Source organism: Cnephaeus nilssonii, assembly GCF_951640355.1.
Source record: "Cnephaeus nilssonii genome assembly, chromosome: 17".
Classification (NCBI taxonomy): Eukaryota; Metazoa; Chordata; class Mammalia; order Chiroptera; family Vespertilionidae; genus Cnephaeus; species Cnephaeus nilssonii.
Window position 1 is genome coordinate 48,939,785 of NC_137088.1, and position 23,845 is coordinate 48,963,629.

At 42.6% G+C, this 23,845-nt stretch overlaps 1 protein-coding gene across 4 annotated transcripts in view; it reads left to right on the forward strand.

Moving 5' to 3' along the window:
• The window catches only part of PTPRG (protein tyrosine phosphatase receptor type G), a 665,484-nt gene that overhangs the window by 400,078 nt on the left and 241,561 nt on the right, over positions 1 to 23,845 (forward strand). For all 4 annotated transcript variants that reach the window (XM_079794570.1, XM_079794568.1, XM_079794567.1 and 1 more), the window contains exon 4: positions 1,317 to 1,465. In XM_079794570.1, coding sequence (XP_079650696.1) covers positions 1,317 to 1,465 — 149 coding nt within the window. The remainder of the gene's footprint in view (positions 1 to 1,316; positions 1,466 to 23,845) is intronic.

The following is a 23,845-nucleotide window of genomic DNA, read 5'->3' on the forward strand; positions in this document are numbered from 1 at the left end:
GCAGGGTTCCTGCACTTGCATTTAATGCTTCCTTTATATGGAGAAGTGCTGAAAATAATTGCATTGTTTCAGAAATAGGTTCCTAGTCTAGTTTCTATCTTTCATGAAGACCTAATTTTCATGCAGGATTGGTCTTTAGAGAGGAAGGGAGAGGGATAGAGAGATAGAAACATCAATGATGAGAGGGAATCATTGATTGGCTGCCTCCTGCATGCCTCCTACTGGGGATCAAGCCCAAAACCTAGGCATGTGCCCTTGGCCGGAATCTAACCTGGGACCCTTCAGTCCACAGACCAAACCAGCTAGGGCGGAACTGGGACTCTTTTAGGAAGAGGGGACCGTGAGGCTATGAGAGCGTCTCCTGGGCTTCAGCAGGCTTGGCCTTTGATCATAAACCATTCACTATTGGTTGGCATCTTACATTTAATTAGCAGCCAGTAAGTGTTTGAATGAATGAATGAATGAATGAATGAATGAATTCACCTTAGAAATCAAGAAAGGGGGAGATGTATCACTTATAAAATAAAACCTGTTTTTTTATGCATTTGGATATCACATTCCTTGTGGAAAACATAATTTTTTTGTTAGTGTAAGTCCAAGTTGTTTGGTTTTGAATTCTCTTTCCCATGTTTCAAGGAAGAGTTTTCCGGGTTTGAGTTGATTGTGGCTCCCTGTGGACATGGACATTCATATGTGTTCTTCTAGATGGGCGAAGGGAATTTTCTTATACTTGGAATGAATAGAAACAGTAAAGTAACCCTAATCTGCAATGATTTCAGTGACTTAATGAGTAGTTTGCGCTATACTTTTCTGAGCACAGTTATCAAATGCAATGAATGCTTTACCTAACCCCGCTCCCTTTTCACTGTTGTTGCCGTAATAATTTTTTTTCTGATATCTTGCCTCTTTCTGATTAAAGAAATGTGCCTCTCACCTTCAGCTTATCAGATATATTTCCCATCTCATTCCAGATCTTGAATCTCACTCTCCAGATCATTTTGATCATCAATCAGTTTTAGGAGACGCTGATTCAGAGTGACTTACTCTGTCATTGTCTCAAATTTTCCATCTGTTAAATGGATAAGACATTTTGAGACCATTCCCTGGGAATTTCCATGATTTAGAGTCAACTGGTGCTTGAGAGCAGTCTGCAGCTACAATGTGCTAATTTATTCAGATGGCTTGTTTTTTGTTGTTGTTTTTTAAACAGGTACACGAGGAAAGGTAATCATAAACTTTATTTGAAGCAACAGAAGAAACCTATTGAATTTGCTTTGGAAACTCACTTTGTTTCTCTCCCCTTTCATTTTCTACAGTTGCCATCCTTCTGAAAGACGACTATTTCATCAGCGGCGCTGGCCTGCCAGGCAGATTCAAAGCGGAGAAGGTGGAGTTTCACTGGGGCCACAGCAATGGCTCTGCGGGCTCGGAGCACAGCATCAATGGCAGGCGCTTCCCTGTGGAGGTGAGAGAACGGGAAACTCCAGGTGGCGAAGGGCAGCTGTCTGTGCCTGGAGTCTTTCCATTAGTGAGATGCTGTGTCTTTACTCCCAGTCACTTTGCAAACCAAACGTGTACTGTCTCTCCCTTTGTCTGTGGAACTCCTTCATGTACGCATGACAGGTGACTCTCCATCCTCACGTTTCCCACCCTGTCTAACCAGAGATGCATGTAGACGTCACGGACATCTGGATTGAGTAGATTCAGGGATGGGCGATGATTTGCAAGCATTTGTTTCATCTGACACAGTCTTTTCCCTGTCCATTTCAGAAACCCTGCTTTTTAAACATATATGTTTTTATTGATTTTTTAGAGGGAAAGGAAGGGTGAGGGAGAGACAGAAACATCGATGATGAGAGAGAATTATCTGTTGGCTGCCTCCTGCACACCCTCTAGTGGGTATGGTGCCTGCAACCCAGGCATGTGTCCTGCCTGGGAATCGAACCAGTGATCTCCTGGTCCCTGGGTCGATGCCCAACCGCTGAGCTGAAACCCTGCTTTCTAAAGGTGCAATTTTGTAGGAAACTCAGATGACTCCCTGTTTGCCCTTTGGAATATAGAAAAGCTGGTTGCTCTGTGAAGAACAGTCTCAGAAGCTTCTCTCAGTAGGGAAGCTGTTTGAAGGTTTGCTTGCTCCCATCAGCTGTTAAAACAAGGCTGTGGCCGTTGGTGGCCTGACTGCCGGTTAACTCTGCTGGGATCGATGGTGACATTTTGCCTCCCCGTGTCAGTTTTCTGAAAGATCCCTGCTGCTAGGCAGGAAAAACGTCTGGGTGCAGTGGGTCATGTGTGTCTTTTTGGTGAAGTTTGGGAGGGGAAAGAGCAAGTCTCCAAACCTTTTTTCGTGTTGGAGGGAGACAGAACACCTGCCCGTTGCTAACCTTATTTTTGCTTTTAATAATGGTCAGGATGATAGTCTTGTGTTGGGACAAACATGTTTGTGGGTCGTTTGGTTCCCCGTGCAGTAAGCTCTACAGGTTTGTGGAAGAGCTGAACGGCTGTGCATCCAAGCCTGTGGCGGGACGCAAACATGGGATAGCTCTTAGTGTTTTGTAACTTCTCTTAAGTCGTGACCTACTTTGATAATCTGATGAATGCTTGAGACCCCTCCCTCCATAGAGAAAATACACGTGTGTACACACAGATTTGCATATAATTTGTAGGATTTCATCACTCACCTTAGCTCCTCAAGCCCTTTAAATATCCTTAACCTGAGGTGAAAATCCCTACAAGATGAGAAAATCTGTATTATTTCTTTATAGACACCTGTGTGTGTGTGTGTGTGTGTGCGTGTGCGTGTGCGTGTGTGTGTGTGTGTGTGTGTGTGTGTGTGTGTGTGTTTGTTTCTTATCCATGATTCCTGGAGAAAGCAGATATAGCTACTTCTGTGAATGCTTCATATTTTTTCTTGTTTAGCTGAGAAATTCTCACTATCAACATTTTCCAGTAGTAGGATGCATCTGTCTGTGGGTCTTCTTGTCCTACTCACACTAATTATAATTCTCATGAGTAGGGTTTCTGCTTAATGGGCTCTCCTCTCCCCTTTAAATTGAGTGAATCATTTCTTAGAAGTCTTAGCTTTATTTCTGAGTGGAAAGCTTGATTCCTAGAAACAAGATTGCATCATATTTTTCAGTTTGGGTTTTCTCTTCTGCTCCCGCTGAACATTTCCCATGGGTAGTTTGAGTGGAAGGGATAGTTTGTACCCAACCAGGTTTGCTCCAAAGCTTCTTTATCTTAGAATCGGGTTGCGATTTGTTCAGTTAATGTTGTTCCAGACGAGAGACTTGTGCTGAAAAGTTTGAAAACTTATTTTGGCATCTGCTGTGGAAAGGAAGAACTCTGGAGCTGGCAACTACAACTTCTTCCTTTTCCTTAATCACATCCACTCATGCCAAGACGGGCCTGTCCTCTCATCGAATTTGCTTCTGGAAAAATGCATAGACTAGATGCATGTTCTTTAGGAAACATTACTTTAAATGAATATTTTGGTTTTCTTTTGCTCAAAGAGTGCCATGAAGTTCAAAATTAATTAGCAATGGAAGCTGCAACGCCCAGACTTACTGTTTGACCAAGTTGTTTCAATTTATGTCTTTCAAGTAATGTCAGATGCTCAGGCTGCCGGTATTAATTGGGTTTCTCATCCAGTCCCATCTAGTTCATAGTTTGCTTTATAAATATGATAAACATGTTAAATTACTTAGTGGATATACTTAGAGGATCTTGAATTTCAGAGATCAAAGGTAATGTGATCAAATTTAACTTTAAAATATGCAAAGAAAAATAGCTCACTTTTGCCCAAAACATGTCTGTAATATTTTATGTTATACTAGAGGCCTGGTGCACGGATTCTTGCACATTGAAAGTAAATTAAGTAGAAGGTGGCTGGCAGGGAGGGACTGGGTGAGGTGGGCCGGACACGCCCTGGAGCCAACTTCTGCAAGTCTCTCCCCAGCCGGCCGCACCGGGGGCAACGCCGGGGCTCACAGGGCGTCTGCAGAGTGAGCGGGGTCCCTCCTGCAGGTGGGGTCATTCGCCCTGGCCTGCGGGGATTGGGCCAAAACCGGCAGTCCCACAATCCTTGAGGGGTCCCTGAGTGCGAGAGGGCACTCTGCAAAGTTGCTGTTGCTTGGCAGCTCCTGTGTTGAGCATCTGCTCCCTGGTGGTCAGTGTGCATCATAGCTACTGGTCAGTAGGCTGGTCCGCTGGTCACTTAGGCTTTTATATATATAGATTGCTTTTTTTGAGCTCTTTATTAATACCAGCTTTCCCTGAGATGTTCCCACTCTTTGAACATCTCAGACTTGATTTGTTTCTCTCCATATAACTACATTTTTAATGGAATTAAAATAAAAGTGTGAAAAATTGTAATGTATCAAGTAGTAATTTATCAGCTTTGGGGACATTATTTATTTGTCTTGTGTGTGGTGTCAGAGAAGAGTCATTGTTGAGGGTTGCACTGGGATTGGCAGAATACAGCATTGTTCCTAACAGAGTTGTCACTACTGTGGGCAATGGTAAGGTACTCACATTTACTGGGTAATGGCCAGGGACGCGGCTAAAAATTTCAGTTCATAGGACAGCCCCCACACAAAGAATTATCCTACCCCAATGTCGCAGTTGTGAGTCTGGGGCATAGGAAGCTTTGCGTTCAGTGGAATCGAACCTTCCTTTATGTGTGTGGCATTGTTTTAAGTACAATTGAATCATGAGGACTCCCAGCTTGAGAAGCGTCCCATCCTCTCGTGGTTTTGCGGGAGGAAATGTGCTTGTTTTGTGGGGACACGCACCGCTGGGCCAGGTTCCTCTCCATTCCTCCCAGATAGTCAGGGTTCGGTTTTCAGCAGCTGCCCTGCCTTTGCTCTGCAGGTGGAATTTGAAGCATCTGCCCCACAAGAATCTGGATCTGCTCCCCGAGGGTAAATTGCAACAAACCCAATTTTGTAGGTTTTGCTGCTTCCCAGGAATTCTTTGAGGTCATCCACAACTTTGTACACATCCAGAAATTAGACCTCTCCACATTTTCCTGGCTGAAATCCTAGACTTGTTCTTGTAGTTCCTACACTTAAAAATGTCCAGTCTAATAGAAAAATAATGTCCTTGTAAAAATGAAATCTAAGCCCTTCAATAGCCGACATTCTTTACAACTCAATTAATGCTAGAAAAGAAATTAGGAATTAGATTACCAGCCATACCTAGGAGACTAGACCTAGTTTGGATTCTCAGATGTCCCCACCTCCTCTTATTCAGCTTTATTCCTTGCCCTGCAGCAATTTTCCCCTAAGTGCCTTTTGTTCTGAAGCTGCTGGGTTGGGTTACAAAGGTAAACCTGAAGGACTGAGTCCCTACCCTTAAGGTATTTACAGTCTAGTCATGACACAGAAACTGAACAAGCAGTAGTGTAAGTAGCTGTGTAATATCAGTAGTGATCTCTGAACGAGGGACATTTGTCACAAGCTGGAAGACCTCTGTGGAGGCAGATGTTTATTAAGATAAAAGATTTTTACTGAACGATTTTGACTCAGAAGAGATGAATTGGAGCCTGCCTGTCGAACAAGAATAAGCAAAGGCAAGTTAATGCTTGACAAATTTAAGGAATAAAAATCAGTGGCAGGTTTTGGTGGGCAGGATAATAATGGTCCCCCCAAAAACCGTCCACCCCATAATCCCAGGAACTGTGGATGTATTCGTTTACATGATAAAAGAGCCATTGAAGATGTCATTCTGGATCCTGAAGTCAGAAGGCTCAGGATAAGCCAGGGGTTAAAACAGTGAGGTCCGAGTGTCCGGTTCTCGTTCTTGCTTGGCTTGGTGTTACCTGTCTCATCACCGTTATCGAGTGTGCCTTCTAGGCTGTCCTAAGTCTTCTCCCTACCCCATACTCATTCCCTGTCCTGTGCTTGGTAACTTAAATAAATGTTCATGTGACACTAATAGGGATTGAATCATGTGGTGTTTCCACTAATAGCTCAAGTTGGAGTTAATGCAAAGAGAAATCTCCAGGTAAAGCCTCTGAGAGCTCCATTAAAGTGCAGGTTCATTGCATGCTTGTTGTCTGAGGTAATTAAAATCTTGTTTATTACAATAAGAGATCACAGGAGTTGTTGATTTAGACTTATTGGTGCTTTATGAGTTGAAGTCTTCAATAAGCTTAAATGATCCAAATTGATTGTGTGTGCCCTTTCCAGTGAAACTCACAGCTGGTTCATTTCAGCTCTGTTTAGAGCATCGCAGTAAGTGAATAGAGGCAACGACTTTTTTCCTAATAACATACCAAGTACACATTACCATCTGGCACAAGTCTGCAGTCCCTTCGCTGAGAGCCTTGAGGCCAGATGTTTTAGACTTCAGAATCTCTTTTCTAGAAAGGTTTTATGTGCATATACCCTGTATATTACAGAGGACACATAGTAGGGTCTGGGATTATACCCCTTGAATACATTAATATTTCTGCAACATGCAGGTGAATGTTTACACTAAGTAGGAAATATCAATATTCGAAATAGCTTCATATCTCTTCACATCAGGTTTTACCCCCGGATTACTTTTTGCACCAAAATAATAAATAACAACACCTTCGGTATTAGAAGCTTTTGAGATTCATAATTGCTGATAAAGGGTTTGTGGACCTGTGTTTTATAAACTGTTTCCCTAGCACGGCACCACCGATATATGTCCTAAAGAGCCCGGGTTAGTTGCAACCATGACACCAGCACGTTAAATTACTTGTCTGCCTGGTAGGTGAGGCGTGTCCAGGTTTGTTCAGAGGCGAGAAGTCGCTAGTCTGAGGCGGGCCTTTGCTGTGCTTTCCGTTGTGGCATCCGTTTGCGGCTGCGGTTGTCTTCAGTAACCACAGCCTTGGTATGCTTCCTTGACCTGCTCCTGTATTCTTCCTTCCCCCCAGCTCCTACCTTCCTGCCCAGATCACACTAATGATGTGTCTTGTGTTTTGTGAAATGGATCTTGGTTCTGCTTCTGTTACATTTTGATTAGAGGATAATCTTGCACTGGATTTCCAGGTTGTGTCTCAGTGACCTACATCTGCCTTCCTTCTCCCAGGTGAGCTCACGCACTTGTGACACACGCTAGGGTGTCACACAGCGTCCCCCTGGCTACACTGATGCAAGCATGGCAGGTAGATCTGCCAGAGACTGAGCTCCCACAACGGTCCCTTGTTTCTGTGGCCTCAGCTTCTAGAGCAGGGACTGAATGTTCAGTTTGTCCAGCACTTCTTATGTATCTCTTCTGTTTTGCAGGAGATAAATTTAGACTTGTTAAGTGCCTTCTTGGAGATTTATTTTGTACATATTATAAAAAAGCTTTGAAGAATCCTCCATGGAAGGATTCAGTTTATCTTGGTCTAACTCAGAGTGTTTCCAAACGTATTTGGCCACGCCCCCTCTCCTATTTTCATAGAAGTTAGTGATACCAGTTTGGAAATGAGGCTTATAACTTTCTTCTCTCCTCCCTTAGTCCATACTCCTTGCAAGACATGGAGTCCTGTTCAAGTAAATGTTTTCAGGGGACACGGATGATGATTTGGGTTTTCATTATCTTGAAAATTATAGCACCTGCTTGTCTTGTTCACAGGAAAGTTGTCCAGTGTCTGTGAATTGGATACCACGTTGCTTTGTCAGTAGAGAGAGCTGTCATAAAAGGGAGGCTGAGCACTTTGTATTAAAAATAGATTTTGCAATATCACACATTTTCTTTGGCCCTGCCTTGCCCTTTCCTTAAAGTCCTGGGATTTATTTCACATGTTCTTTGAAGCATTGCTTTGTCCATGCAGAGGCCTGGGTCCATGGCGCTCACGGCGGAGTCTGGTTTCCTGGCTCTGGCCCTCCCGGAAGTGGGGGAGGTTGTCCCCTGGTTTTGTGGTGTGTTATCCTGTGGGGCAGTCGATCATGTTTACCTCCGCAGTGATTTCCATCAAGTGGCAAAGGAATTGGTTGAAATTTGCTTAATGGCTTTATTGAAATAATGATTCCATTTTAGAGCAGAATGTTTCACCCTTTACTCGTGAGATATTTAATTTCCATCTGGCTGATATTTTATGGGTCTGTCCTATGTCAGTTAAGAACACGTGAGGAGGCCCCGTCTTTTGGAGTGCGAGGCCGGAGAAGTTCGTGCCTGACTGTGCAAAGCTGAAGAACTGGTCTGTGAGTTCAAAGCAGCCCTGGCCCCTGGTGGGGTGCATCTCTGTGAGGTCAGAGGGTCCTCTGCACACACCACCATCCTTAGGTGTGAACTTGGCTCAGGCTGTTTGTTGGTGTGTCACTGACACGTGTGTGCGGATAACTGATCCGTACTGAGAACTGCAGAAAAAGCAGATGACATACATTCTCTAAAATGAAAACCGGTTAAATTCGAGATATTCTCAATAGAGAAACAGGGAGCCCTCAGACAACCAAAGGGGTACAGGGATGGTGTTGGAGCAGTGCTGGTGGTGTGACTGTACGGATAATACTGTGGACACCAGGTGATAAGCATTACCTGTGTCAGGAACGTGCCAGATGTTACCGCACTAATTTTCTCACCAGCCTGATGAGAGAGGTGTTCTGGGAAGGTGATTAGTTTGGCTGAGGTGGCTGCTAAGTCCCACGGGACCTAGGCTCCAGTGTCTCCAAAACCTGAACCAGGTTGCTTTTTATTTGATAGGTGATTTCGTTGCTTTTCTTGTCCTGGGTTTAAGTTGCTTTTCGAATCACTGATGTAGCGGAAATAATTTTGTTGGAAGCCTAACTGTAGACTATTGTATAGCGGGAAAGAAAAAAAAACATTAAAGAGCTGCAGTTGTTCAGAGATGGTTGAACCAGCAGTAAAACGCAGAGAGAGGCGAGGGCAGGGAACAGAAGATGCTCTGGCTCTTGACCTAGAGATATCTATTGTCCCAAGTAGATCCCAGGAAAGGATCTGGGGTGTTTATCTAAGGCGTCCCTTTTGATAAACTTTAACCGTGCAGGTGTTGGGACATTCAAGTAGTTGCTAGCGAAGAGGCTACTCTAAGCAATCAGGACCAAGGGCAGGCCTAGGATCGAAAAGACCCGAAGCTTTAATTTCAGTTTTAAGCATATGCAAAATGATTCAACTAACTGCCAGAGGAATTACACCACATGAAACATATGCAGTCGCAAATCACACAGCACTTTATCACTCACACAAGTTCCTGATTCTGTGGGTGCAGGCTTAACGGGATCCCGGTGGTGCTGTCCTCTGGGGTCCGGCAGCTGGGCTAGTCTGGTCCGGATGCAGGGGTCCGGCATTCCTCACCCGAGAGCTCAGTCGCCTCTCGATCTGGAGTATTAGCCGTTCTTCTGTCATCTGGCAGAGAGAGGAGTGTGGAGCAGCGTTGCTTGTGGGACTGACACAAGGACGTGCCTTTGTGGCTGTCTCCACAGGCGAGCACTGTTGGCTGGCCAGGACCCATTTTTAAAGCCTGTTTCGTACCCGCAGCAGTTCAGGTGGCTATCAATGAATTACGTCAATGCACACATGTTAATCTCAAACAGGGCAAGGGGCTGCATGTGGTTATCTAGGGAGAGTACATCACTCACACAAATGGTTACCTTAGCAAGTCACTCTGAGTCAGTAATCAAAGTTCAAATCCTTACCAATGGGGGGTACACATGCTTCAGGGCAGATGGGAATGTGTCCTTAATATCACACTTTAAGTTTCAAGAAAGTTAACTCAAACATTTTTAAACCTTTTTAACATTTTTTAGACATTTTTAAACTTTTTTAAACATTTCTGTATTTTACTACAACATCCGTGGAAAATGCGGCACACTTGTTGGGACTGAGCACTGCAGCCTGTTGTTAATGACACAGAGAACACTGTCTGATAGCAAGTCTAATGTGAGCCATACGTGGTCATTTTAAATTTTTGGTAGCCACATTAAAAGATGTGAAAAGAAACAAGTCATTCTATTTGACTTGAATAATTTATTTTATACAATTTATCCTATATAATAAAGAGGTAATATGCAAATTGACCATCACTCCAACACACAAGATGGCCACCCCCATGTGGACACAAGATGGCTGCCCCCGTGTGGACACAAGATGGCCACCAGGGGAGGGCAGTTTTGGGTGATCAGGCCAGCAGGGGAGGGCAGTTGGGGGCAATCATGCCTGCAAGGGAGGGCAGTTGGAGGCAATCAGGCCTGCAGGGGAGGGCCATTAGAGGTGACCAGGCCGGCAGAGGAGGGCAGTTGGGGGCGACCAGGCCTGAAGGGGAGGGCAGTTAGGGGCAATCGGGCCGACAGGGGAACAGTTAGGTGTCGGTCAGGCTGGCAGGGGAGTGGTTAGGGGGTGATCAGGCTGGCAGGCAGAAGCTGTTAGGGGCAATCAGGCAGGTGGGTAGGCGAGCATTTGGGAGCCAGCAGTCCTGAATTGTGAGAGGGATGTCCCGGGATTGGGCCTAAACAGGCAGTTGGACATCCCTCGAGGGGTCCCAGATTGGAGAGGGTGCAGGCTGGGCTGAGGGACATCCCCCCGCCCCATGCACGAATTTCGTGCACCAGGCCTCTAGTAGTATATAATAATTATTATAAAATCAATTTAAATTTAATTAATTTTAATGATCTATTTTTACCCTAATACACTAAATGTTAGTATGTCAATATGTAATCAATCTAAAAAGTTATTACCAAGACATTTCTTTTTTTAAAAATATATTTTTTTATTGATTTCAGAGAGGAGAGGAAGAGAGAGAAACATCAATGATGAGAGAGAATCATGAATTGGCTGCCTCCTGCACCCCCCCCCCCCTACTGGGGATTGAGCCTTAAGCCAGGCAGGTGCCCTGACTGGGAATCAAATCCTGACTCCTGCTTCATAGGTCTATGCTCAGCCCCTGAGCCATGCCCGCCAAGCTGGAGACATTTCTTATTCTTCGGTTGTACTGTCTTTGAATCAGATATGGATCTTACAGTGTATCTCAGCTGAGACTGGCCACATTGCCCATGCTCCAGCCATGCAGCCGTGGTTACTGTACCGAAATACGCAGACGGTGTTTCCAGGGCACTCTAACGGGGTTTAGAGAATAAACTCACCTAAAAACTAACAAATTCTTTAGGGGGGATTTTTTTTTGCTGAGTTTGTGGTAATTATCACACTTTTTCACTACCAAGAAAGAAACACATAGAATACTTCAGTTTTGTATTGGGATCTGACTTGCTTATTGAAAAGCCTTCACTGGATTGGGTACAGATTTTATTCTTTATAAATAACTAAGTTCTATCTATCTATCTATCTACCTACCTACCTATCTATTAATCATCTATTGAACATTTGTTCCCGGGGCTTTGAACACTGTTCTTCATCGAATCCATTTCCAAGCTGCGGGACTCACACAAAGCTGGCTGGGGAGCCCTTTGTGCACAGAACTAGAGACCTCAGGTGGCCAAAGCAGGTGTATTGTAAGATGGTCGGGGGCTTTATGGGCATATGGCTCAGGACTGCCCCTCCTCCCACTTTTTTTTTGTCCTGTCAAAATTTGAGCAGGAAGGTTTCAAACCATCTTAAATCTAAAACCTTTCGCAAGTACTTTTGTGTCATCGTCACTCAGAAAGGACAGTCAGAAAGATTTATAAGGAACAGAAAGAAGTCAAGATTGAATGAAAGTCTATTTCCTGGCTCCCCTGTCAATCCCCGGCTTAGTATGTCACAGTGCCCCCCACTTACGGGGATGTGGGAGGAATTCCTAAAGCGGACCTCCGGATGCGTGGCTTGGCACTGTCTGGACCACAGCTATTGCTCTGGGTCCCTTTACTGTGATATCCCAGACCAGCTGGCAAATTCACCAAAACCCTATTTTATTTAAAGATATAAATTTCAACTCATGGATGTTAGAAAAAATGGCTTTAAAACCCTGGTTAATACATGAAAGATATTTGGGTTAATAGTAAAATGACTTCTAAATCCCAGCTCTTGCTACACGGGTAGAGCTTACAGTTCTGAATCTCCCCATTAACACCCTCACGGCATTGCTTTATAAAGTCCAGTATTTCAGGAACTTTTCCTGATTTATGCCTCAGTGTTCACCCCAAGGTTTGAGGTGAAAGAAAATTCACCCCAGGATCTTCTGATATTTCTGCCTTTGAATTTGCTTCTCTCTCCCTCTTTCTCTTTTTCACCACTTTATTTATTTAAATTAATTTACTGTCAGGGTAAGTGTGGGTGGAGATATCATAACCATACATAGGCAGCACCCTTAGAAAATTATGTTCCCGGTATATTTTTCTGGATTCTTGTTAGCTGGTCAAAATGCTCTGCATAAAAAGTGACCTGTGGTCAGATACGTTTAAGAAATGCTGTATAATATGTCTTCCTCTTACAGCTTGATATTGGGCTAACAGTAAAATTTTAAAGGAATATCTCATCAGAGCAGCGACGTAATTGCCATTTAACCGGGAATCTCCCAAACTCAGCTGGCCACAGAAATCTTCTTATTTGCATATCCTGAGAGGCTACTGATGAGGTGAATTCATAGTGATTTCCAATCGCATGTTGAATAAATGCATGAATACACTACAGTGCTGCCCCAGCAGTTCAGTGGAGAGCCTTCTTCAATGCTGGTGCTCTGTAGAATATTTAAATTACTTCCTTACACCTCTCCAGTTTCTGAGTTATCAACAGTGTTTGCTCATTCAGTGGATTAACAGAGCCTTGATGCAAACTGCCCCGGTCTCAAGGAACTTTTATTTGAGCAGGTGCTAAGGCAGGAGCCCTGAGGCAGAAGCCTGCCTGGCCTGTTAGCGCAAGGGAAGGGCAGAGTGATGGGAATGCAGTGCCTTGTGGACCATGGGTAGCTCTGTGCTTTTACTCCAGGAGAGATAGGAAGCCCTTGGAGTGTTCTCAGTGGAAGAGTGATGTAATCTGTGTGTGTGTGTGTGTGTGTGTGTGTGTGTGTGTGTGTGTATATATATATATATATATATATATATATATATATATCCCTAATATGCAAATAGACCGAACAACCGGTCACTATAACGAGTGCTGACCACCAGGGGGAATGCACACGGAACGTGGTGGGCGTTGGCCACGGTGGGATGGTGGAGCAGGTAAGCAGGGGTGCCAGACCAAGGTGGGGCGCCTGTCACTGTCATTGCTGCGAGCCTCCGGTGGTTACTGAAAATTCTTTGCTCCTGCGCGCCGTGGTCCTGCCGGGCGCTCGCACCCACTGACAGCACCCGCCCCAATCGCTCTGTGCTGTCAGTGGGTGGAGTGGGGCTGCTGGCAGACGGGATCAGGGCGTGGCAGGAGGGGCCCGGCAGGGGCGTGGAGGATGGGCTGAGACCTGCCCCTGTACCCACCACAGCCTCATGGCCCACAGTGCCTTTCAAGTTGCACGAATTCGTGCACTGGGCCCCTAGTATATATATATAAAACGTATTATGTATATTATTTTTATTTCTTTTCCTTACTCGAGGTGATGTGTGGTTTTTAAATTATTATTATTGATTTTAGAGAAAGAGGAAGGGAGGGAGAGAAAGAGAAAAATATTGATGTGAGAGAGAAATATTGATCAATTGTGTCACAAACACACCCTGACCAGGGATCAAACCCACAACCTGGGTATGTGCCCTGACCGGTAATGGGACCCATGACCCTTGGATGCACGGGTTGACCCTCCAACCAAGTGAGCCATACCAACCACTTGGTATATTTCTATATTTTAGAAGGATCCCATTGGCTGCACTCGAGCCATAGGAAGGCCTGTGGGCACTGAAGTCAGAGAATGATGGCAATATTTCAAGAGATGATGGTGGCTGGGACCAGGGTTAGTGCAGAGGGAAGAGGTTGAATTCTGATTGTTTAAGGGAAGAACATGCTAATCGAGGTAGAAATGATAGTGATGTTATCTCAGGTGATAAATCTTGTATTTCTTCATTTTTAACAAATCAAGGGGAGAAAGTCATAGATAACTGATCTGTAATATTTTATAGTAATATTTCATTCAGTTTTAAAATTTTCTTTTAAATTTTTGATTATGTAATATTCAAAATTTATTGTGTAATATGTATTACATATCAATTTTCCTTACATAATGATACACACTAAAGGAGAATGTAACATAGCAAAATGATTAAACACAATGATAATAAACCTCCCTGAAGGCTTATTTGAGTAAATAGACGTAGAGTGCTTTGAGCATCTTCCAAGTTCATCAGTGTCGCTCATTAATATTGTGTCCACATCCTCTCCTTACATTAGATAGCAGATCCTGGATCCATCCCTCCTTCTGTTTCTTTCTTTCCCACTATTTCCATCCTGGTCCGAGCCATCAGCATCAGGTAGAGTCCTAAACTGTTTCTGTTGACCCCACAATTTACTTCTTACCCAGGAACCAAAGTTTGAAGTACGCGAATTGCGTTACACTTTCCCTTTGCTTAAAGTCTTCCCGTGATTTCCAGTCACATGTTGAATAACTGCAAAGATCCTCGCTCTACAAGGCCCCCTTGGTCTTGCTCCTAAATCTCCCCACACCCATGCTCCCCGCCCTCGTTTTCACTGGCAGTTTCCTCAATCCAGAATGTTCTCCCCTGCTTATTCCTCCTGGTGGCTCGTTCCTTTCCAAATCCCATTAGAACATTGCACGCTCTCTCCCTTTCCAGCTGTCACATTCCTTCCTGTTACCCAGTTTCATTTTCTTGAGCGCACCCATCACTTTTAGAAATTACTTATTGATTTGTTTACTTGTTTATTAACTCGCCTCCTCCTCCCACGCACATACACTGCATGTAATCTTCTGGAGGAGAGAGGCGTCCGTCTGTCTTGTTCACTGCTGCATCTCGGCTGCTGATGGATGCGGTCCCATAAAAGGGAAAGCAGTGGTACGTGTTAGGGACCAACTTGCTCGTATTCTATCTTCATCTTGTTGTCTCAGTGTAGAAGGCAAGAAGCTCTAATCCCTGAGATGGAAAAACCTGTCATTCGTTCATGAAAGAGTCGCTTAACGAAGCAAGTCCTCCCCCAAAACTATCTCTTGTATTAAGGATGCGAAAGACCCAAATAAATTAGTTACTCCCAAATAAACACATTCATCCTGAGGCTGAGGGTTAGTCGTGCAGCTAGCAAAGTGATCTTTTAAAGGTGTCTTCTTCCAGCGTGTAGCTAGTATTAACTACCATTACATCTGCATATCAAGACAGATTATTGCAATTAGTTGATGAGGCCCACGTTTTTTGAGAGCCGTTAACATGTACATGAGCAATTACTGGAGCAGAGTTAAAAGGCTCGCCTGTGGGGATTTTACGTTGAGATGATCAGTTTCCTTCATAGGCCCTGCGAATTGTTTGCCGCATTTCTCTGCAGGTCCATTCACCAGAAGGTGCGCCAGCGCCCATCCATAGAGAGTGAGGACGTGCCCAGGCCTGTGCCCCACCCTCACCTTAGCCCAGACTTCATCTGTGCTCACTGAAAACGAGGCATTGTGATCAGCGTTTCGGAGTTTCAGAGTGAACAAGAAAAACAAACTCGTTGACTTGATGGCACCTAAGAGGCCAGCAGAGTGAATCTTAGCGAGAATTTATGTCAAAATTGAGTGAGCATTTTTTTCCCAAAAGCAAATTCAGGTAATTTTGACTCGTTCCTTATTAAGTGGAAAACAAAACTAAACAAACAAACAAAAAAGCTCTCACGTGATAGTCTGTTTTCCACATTCAGGTAAAATGCTGTCAGTCCTCAAGGTGAACACCCTGCCTCTCCACTGTGCTCAGTCTCCCTGTTCTCTCCATCAGTTCATAGAACCCTTGATGTAAGCGGCAGCTGGATGGAGTCAGGTAACAGATTTATAGACTGTGGGGTGTTGCCCCCCACCCCCTTTTTATAAAATATATCTTTATTGATTTCAGAGAGGAAGGGAGAGGGAAAGAGAGAGAGAAACATCAATGATGAGAGAGAATCACCGATCATCTGCCTCCTGCACGTCCCCCACCAGGGATCAAGCCCACAACCTAGGCAGGTGCCCTTGATCAGAATCGAACCTGGCTGACGCTCTATCCACTGAGCCAAACCAGCCAGGACAGCCCCCCCTTTTTTAGTAGGTCAATATCTTTGAATGCTTCATTTAGGGCAACCAAATTGATCTCAAAGATGCCTGAAATTCCACCAGTTGAGTTCAGGTATTGCTGCCTCATCCAATGCTAACAGAAGGGAAAGAGCAAAATGAAAAAGTTCCATTTTTATTGAACACGCTAATAAAACTCCTCAGATCCTACTCCAGGGGTAGCTTGCCAAGAGCAAGCATCACTAGAATAAGATGCATAGGAGTACACTGTGGGAGGACACAGGTGGGATGGCGGAGACGCTTCCCGGGAAGGAGAAGGGCCGGACACCACGCGAAGGAGGGTGTGGGCCAGGGAGAGGAAGTGTTAGAGCAGGAGACACCCTGGTGTGTACCTTGTCTGGGGAGCATGTGATTGGGGTGAACAGTGATGTGAAGAGAGAGTGGTAGTGGGTCTGGATAGTTTCGAAGGGATGCTTGTAGAAGAAGGTATCACCTTGGTCTTTGGGGACCCAGCATGGAACTAGGACCTATAAAAGCAGACTCTATAAGGAAACTGGTTACCACTCGGGCACAGCTCCCAGGTGCTTATCAGGGGCTTGTCCCTTTCAGGTAATTCAGGGGAGATTTTTCAAAATCTCACTTTTTTTTCAGTCCCCCTGGGGACCTCCTGAATCAGGTGTCCAGAAATAAACAACATTCCCCCATAGTTCTTCTATCAACAACAACTCCTGGGACAACAATAATAGTTATGTTTTCAAAAAGTACTTACTATGTGAACTTAGAGCACTCAACACATTGTGTCATTCAGCCATCACTTATAAATACATCTCTTTATGAAACCAGCAGGTAATAACCAGTGTCTCTGTTTGTCAGACAAAACTGAGGTAAGAAGGAGAATCCCTCTGATGGAAATCTCAGTAGCGCCTAACGTTCGTTGACTTGGCAGAAATCACTGAAGAGCCTGAGTGTGAGCTGTGCTGGCGCTGTGAGCCCCGTTAGCATGTTCTGATCACGTTGTACTGATCGCCGTGAGCCCTGTTAGTGTTTTCATCTATGTTCTCCCCATGCTTGGCCGGGGGTAAGGGAAAGATGAAAATATACTCAGTATCAAAGTGAATGTGAGCGTACCTGCTGTATCACTACGCAGATTATGAATATTTTCCATATTTAGCAATACTCTTCACTTCAAAAATGAAACCTAATTTTCTCTCTTGCGTCTTGCTTCATTCTACAATTGTTTTTACAATTAATACATTTTACTTTAGGATTAGAGAAGAGCCCTGGCCGGGTGGCTCAGTTGGTTGGAGCATCGTTCCGTACACCAAAAGGTTGCACATACAACTGATGGATGTTTCACATCAATGTTTCTCTCGCTCTAAAATCTGTAAAAATATATTTGAAAAAAAGATGAGGGAAGAAATAATAGAATAATGAGCCTAACTTAATGTCATTTCTGAGACCTTAATTTTCTAAGCAGAAAGAAGTACAAAGTTAGCATATGAAAGCATTAAAAAAATAATTTTCTTCAAAATGCAAATGGTTTCATAGCCTTTTGATTATCAAAGTAATATATGTTTATTATGTAATTGTGAGTTACCTAATACTTACTACATAATGAGATTATGAATTATGCAATAATTCAAACAGTGTATGAGCTAAGAAGACAGTATGTGTTTTTTCTGCAAAGTATGTGTTATTACTGCAAATATGCAGCACTCTATAGAAATGTCAGTTTGCTGCATATAGTTTTATAGGCTCATTTTCACATCCAAGAGGATAGAATCTTCCATTATCAATAAGCAGTTATCTACACTCTGAGCCAGAGTATAGGGGTCCAAATTTCATTATTAACTATGAGATTTGGGGCATCTATTTAACCTGTTCCTTTATCTATAGACTTATATTTAATATCCACCTGATGAGAGTTTTTATATCTATAATAATAAGAGCATAATATGCTAATTAGACTGGACATCCATCCTTCCAGACGACCTTCCGGATGAAGCCAGGGCTGTGACCGACCAGCAGGCTGTGGTGGGTGGACAGGGCCTCTCTCTGCAAGGGAAACCTGGGTCCTGGGTGCTAGAGGGAAGCTGGAGGAGGCAGCCGAGGAAAGGAAGGCCTACTCTTGCAGGAATTTGGTGCATTGGGCCTGTAGTGTATGTGTGTGTGTGTGTATATATATATATATATATATATATATATATATTGATTAAGGAGAGGAGAGGAGAGGAGAGGAGAGGGAGAGAGAGAGAGATAGAAAAAATAATGATGAAAGAGAATCATTGATTGGCTGCCTCCTCCTGCACGCCGCATGCCAGGGATCGAGCCTGCAACCCTGGTATGTGCCCTGACCGGGAATCAAACTGTGACCTCCTCATTCCTAGGTCGACACTCAACCACTGTGCCACACTGGCTGAGTGAGAGTTTTTAGATGAGTTAAAAGTTTAATATTTATAAAATGCCTAGTTTCACATCACTTAGTAGGTGATCAGTACATTTTTGTTCTCCTTGTGATGTGGATATGACCATTTATTTTAGCAATGCCTTGTTGATGGACATTTTGGCTCCTTCTGTTTTCCCTGGTTTCCCTGTTATAAATGTCACAGCTATGTGCAGTATGTATTTGGGATAAACTCGGATTCTCTAGGGGCCAGCCAGATGACATGAAGGTGAAAGGTAGGAATTATTTCAGTTGCTATTTGGTTTGTTGACATTTGGGAAAATAAGCCAATATTAGTCAGGAGTTCTGGCTTTTTCAAAAGAACCTGGAAATCTCTGTTTGAAAAAGCCCAAGTCTCTGTATTTGTGTGTATACTACACACTTTATGTAAAACACACGGTCTTGGCTTTCATAAGTGATGGTGGGCTAGGATTGGTGATCAGTTAGCCAGTATGTTCCATCTCAAAGCCAAAGGCATTTGGGTTACAGCTCCCTATGTTTGTTTTTACTTCATGAATTAAGAATGTTACGGATGCCATATGGAGTTAATTGGTTTTGTATTCTATATAATATAATTTGGTGGCTTTGTATATAAATTCTGCAGCTGTCTGCAATAATAATTACTTTTCCCCACCAGGTAGCAAAGTTACTAATCTGAGGTTAATAAACCTCCTGAAATTGCATGTGAAATTTTGTATATTTAGGAGTCTTTTTATTTTTTGCATTTAATGCTTCATTCAGACTCTAGTATTATGTTCTGATACTCCTTGTCCCATCCCACTCCCCAAATAGGAAAGAATCTGGAGAGAAAGAAACCGTTTTTTTCTATAGCAGTAATTTGTCTTTTACTTCCTAATGTACAGAAAATGTAAAATTTACATAAAGTTTTATTCAGACCCTCGTTACTAGTCTCAGGAATTTTCTAGAATTCTGAAAGCCCACAGTGCAGGCTGCCGGAAGTGACTGTCCTCCCAGCCTCAGTGGTCAGGGACAAAGCTGGTCTCCCGTTAGCTTCTATGGCCTCAGGGTCAAGCGCCGCTGCTGGAACCTTGTAGGTGACATATTTAAATTTTTGGTAAAGTAAAAGAATGAATCTGCTGTTCTTAGTTAATTTGGACATATAAGGGTTCTTTGAGCTTAGGTTTATAAGATCTAGCTCACAAACTGTTTATCTTTTAGTCAAATCTGGTTCTAATGCCAGCCCTGGGCAGACCAGAAGCAGTATTGATGGGCATTTTGCTTTGACATACTGACTGGCAGACACAATGCTTGTCACCTCCCCTTGGCTTAGGAGAGGGTAGAAAGTTCAGCAGGTTTTACCCAACAGGCTTTGTTCAATTTAAGTAGATTATGGTGTGAACGATGGAGTTGGAGATCAGAGCTGGCAGGGAGCTGGGGTTTGAAAAGGACCCTCAATTTGTTTGACATGTCTAATGTTCTTATGAATGGGATAGAACCCTCGTTTTCGGTGATTGGTAGAAAGATTGGCTCCAGGATTGATAAGAGTCTTGGGTGGATTAGTCAATTGATTTGCTAAGAGCTAGAATGATACACCCTTTGAGTCTGACATTCGCCCAGCAACAGCTTAAGATAAAAAACCTAGTGGCACTAGTGTTTCAAAGGTATTTTGCACATAAACTACAAGAGGTTTTTCTGTAGGACTGTTCTTCCTGCAAAAATGAAAACCATTATTTTAGTTAGTAAAAACAGGTAATTAATTGCTCCGTGATAAGTTGTTTATTTGAAGCCTGTTATTTTTTGGCTGTTCTCTTTTAAAATTTGTTCTTCAACCTTATTGCATGTTTATTAAAATAATGTGATCAATAAACTCAAAACAAAACGAACATATTACTTAGGAAGATGCTTCATTAATGAATTAAATGTAACCTCAAAAGGCTGCAGTTTAATTGTATTGCTACATGTGTAACCTCTTCTAAATAGTTTAATTAAATAGAAAAAATGACAACAGTGCCCATTATCTCTTCAGTAAATTATACCTCTGTGTTGTACTTACACATAATCCCGAATCAACCTCAAATATAAACATGTTAATAAACAGATATTGAGGTTTTTGTCTTCATAGTCCTGATGGAAACATCAGGAAACCAGGACATTCCCTGACTAAAGATGGAGTTGATTGAAAACAGAGTGGGATGGCGTTGCCCTGGCTGGCCGTGAGCACTGCTAACAGGAATGTGTATGTCCCCAGTGCAGCCATTTGGACATTCAGCCAAAGCTCTCTGCCTCTCCCACGTCTTACAGCTTCTTGCTGGCTTTCTGCAGCATTTTTTCTCCTACTTATTAGACAGTGCTTCATTTGGTTTGGACTATTTCTTCTTGCTATGCGTGTCTCCAAGTGTTATCTTTGAATGTATTTCTTTTGTCACTCTTCATCATTCTTGTTTATTTACATGTAAGTAAACAAACAAAATTACAATTCTCAGGCACAGTTACCAAAAATGACTAAACTTTCTGGAATTTAGATGTGTTTAACATTGTCTCTTTTTCACTGACATGGAAACCCAGAGAGACGGATTGTTCTGAATCCGGGTCCAACGTTGGCAATGCCAGGGCTGAATATGAAGAGATTAAAAATCTGCTTTCCTGGCCTATGGCAAACATTACAGAATGTACTGGTTGTCACGGTGTCTTAGAACATAGTAAATCCAGGAATTTAAGGTTTTTTAAAAAAATACTAACAAATTAGAACATACTGGGCAAAAGTCAATAATGCTGTTATTAACCACATTTCTACTGGGGAATAATTGAATCTAAGGTTTCTCGTAGGACATAGAGTTGCTTTCTCAGTCAGCAAGAGGTTCAAAGAAGTCTAACTTCGGTCATTATTAGAAAGACAGATGAAATAAGGGTGAGTGTCTGTTTCGTGTCTGTTTCGTCGTTACCAACTCCTTCTCCAAGTCCTCTTTGCCTTGATTCAAATAGGTACTTTATTTTAACTCCACCTGGTGGTAGTAATGAATGAATTCCTGCTTCTATCAAGACGCTGTTCCTCTTTCTCCACTTTTCCAGGATGAACTTTATTGTTATTTTAGCCATAGCTATAATGAAAATCCACTGCTTTATCTTTGTGGTATATTTACTAGGAAAAACTGTATAGAACTTGTGCTGTTTGAATGCCAAGCAACTTCAGGAGAACATTTGGTAGCCTGCACTGCCTGCCTTTAAGCACTGATGGGATGGGATGGATACTCAACTCAGAGCAGAGCTGCTCTGGGTTCCATTCGCTGTGTGTGGATTTTCCAGGGGAATCATTTTGGCCATTTCACCACTTACTACTCTCGATCAAGTAGGTATCTGAAGAAAGAAAGGAAAAATTTTTGGACACAAATCATCCTTCTCTAACGCGTTATCTGATAAAGATTGATTGACTTATGAATAAATTTAAACTCAGTAAATCTGATACATGTTTTAGACTTTAATTTACATTTCTGGCTATGGGACCTTGCATAGGGCTTTGCTTTGTGTTTTGTGACATGAGACTTTCCAGTTTGCCAGCATGGGATAATAGGAAGTTATTCCTCATTTTCAGCAAGCACCTGTCTGTAAAAGTAAGTCCTGTGTTGTTTTGACCTACGCTCCACAATTTCCCTGTTGTTTATTAGCGTGAGCGTTATCTTCCTGGTGTGTGTGAACTTTGTTGTGAGGTCATTTAGAAGGAAGATGCTTAGGTAGTAGGCTCGGAGTTAGACCAGAGGTTTTCATAGGTGGGCAGTGAGGTCAGAGTTAGACACCAACAGGTAGAGGGATGAAGCACTAAGAAATTTTAATACGTGGTGTCTTCGCTGTCACTACCCACCTCTGTGCTTAAGAACTTAATTGTAAAAAACAAACAAACAAAAAAACAAAAATTAGAGGTCTGGCCCTGGCTGGTGTGGCTCATTTGGTTGGAGTGTCGTCCTGGGCACTGAAGGGATGTATGTTTGATTTCCCAGTCGGGGCACATACCCATGTTACGAGGAGGCAACCAATGGGTGTTTCTCTCTCTATCAATTTCTCTCTCTCTCTCTCTCTCTCTCTCTCTCTCTCTAAGAGTCAATTAAAACATATCTTTGAGTGAGGATTAGGCAAAAAAAATTTTAAATGATTTAAAAATAATTATAGGTCTGAATTATATATATATATATATATATATATATATATATATATATATATATATATAGCAACACATATGTTCTTGATGCAGACGCACTAATCTTACTGTGGGGAGACTTGCTTTACATTTTTGCTTTGGCATTTGAGAGCTTAGTTCTGCAGCCTCGGCAGAAGGACCTGGAAGGACTGAGAATGTTGGGTGCCTGTGTTCCTCTATAATTAATTTTTTATGAATTCTCCATTCAATACTATGGAAAATTTTTTTTCTAGTTCTTTTGATACTGTTTTTCCTTTATCTCACTAACCAAAGTTTCCATGCTTTTTTTAATTGACACCACCTGGCTTTAAGTTATTAGAGCTTCCAAAGGGATCCAGGATTTTGTCTTGTTGACAAGTATAAAATGTGACCATTCTGGAGTAATATTTTCCCCTTTGAATTCTTTTCATGACTCCAGGTATTCTAGTGGTTTTTCCCTTGAGTTTCTCTCTATCCTTCAAATTCACCACGTTTCAGAATAACTCTCTTTTGAACTAATGTAAAACACCCATGTGTTAGCATAAAGACACAATGGAAATTACTCTTGATTGGAAATAGTGACTGGGATAGGTTATGTAGAGTCTTCAGTGTTGACCTGGCTGTCATCAGAGTTCCAGGAGCAAACCTCAAGTGGTGTCTTCCGCAGGTGTTGGCTTTTAGGAGGCAAAACCATTTTTATATTCATTCTCGGATTTTACTGATGCATTTCTAATCACAAGTTTTTCAAAAGGTTAATAGAACTTGCCATGCTTTATTGTCATGATGTTTAAATGATTTCTTTTTCAATAAAGGGTACGCTATTAAAGAGAGAAATGATTTTGCAGCCCATGCGTTAAACTATGCAATGCCATTTGTCTTAAGTCTTGGTAATCAATGGTGCGAGTGGGGCTGGTTTATTTCCCTTAGTTACTAGCATCGCTGCATAAATAGCCACAATGGAATTGATCTCTGAGGCTGACGCAGATTTTACCACATACAAGGGTTTGATGATGACTGTATTAAACGTTGGGCTTGGATTAGTGTTAGTTGTCATTGAACACAGAGGTTTTAGAAACTTCATACTTACAGATTGAAAATACAATATTATGGGCATGACAATTTTTTTACATTAACTACTTGTCCATGTATTTTACTTCCTAGACAAGTCCTTGTACTGCATGTATCTTGACTTTTCTGAAGCTCAGTAAAGCATTGTGGTTACCACAGGCACTCCCTTTGTGCACATCTCAGAGGCGCG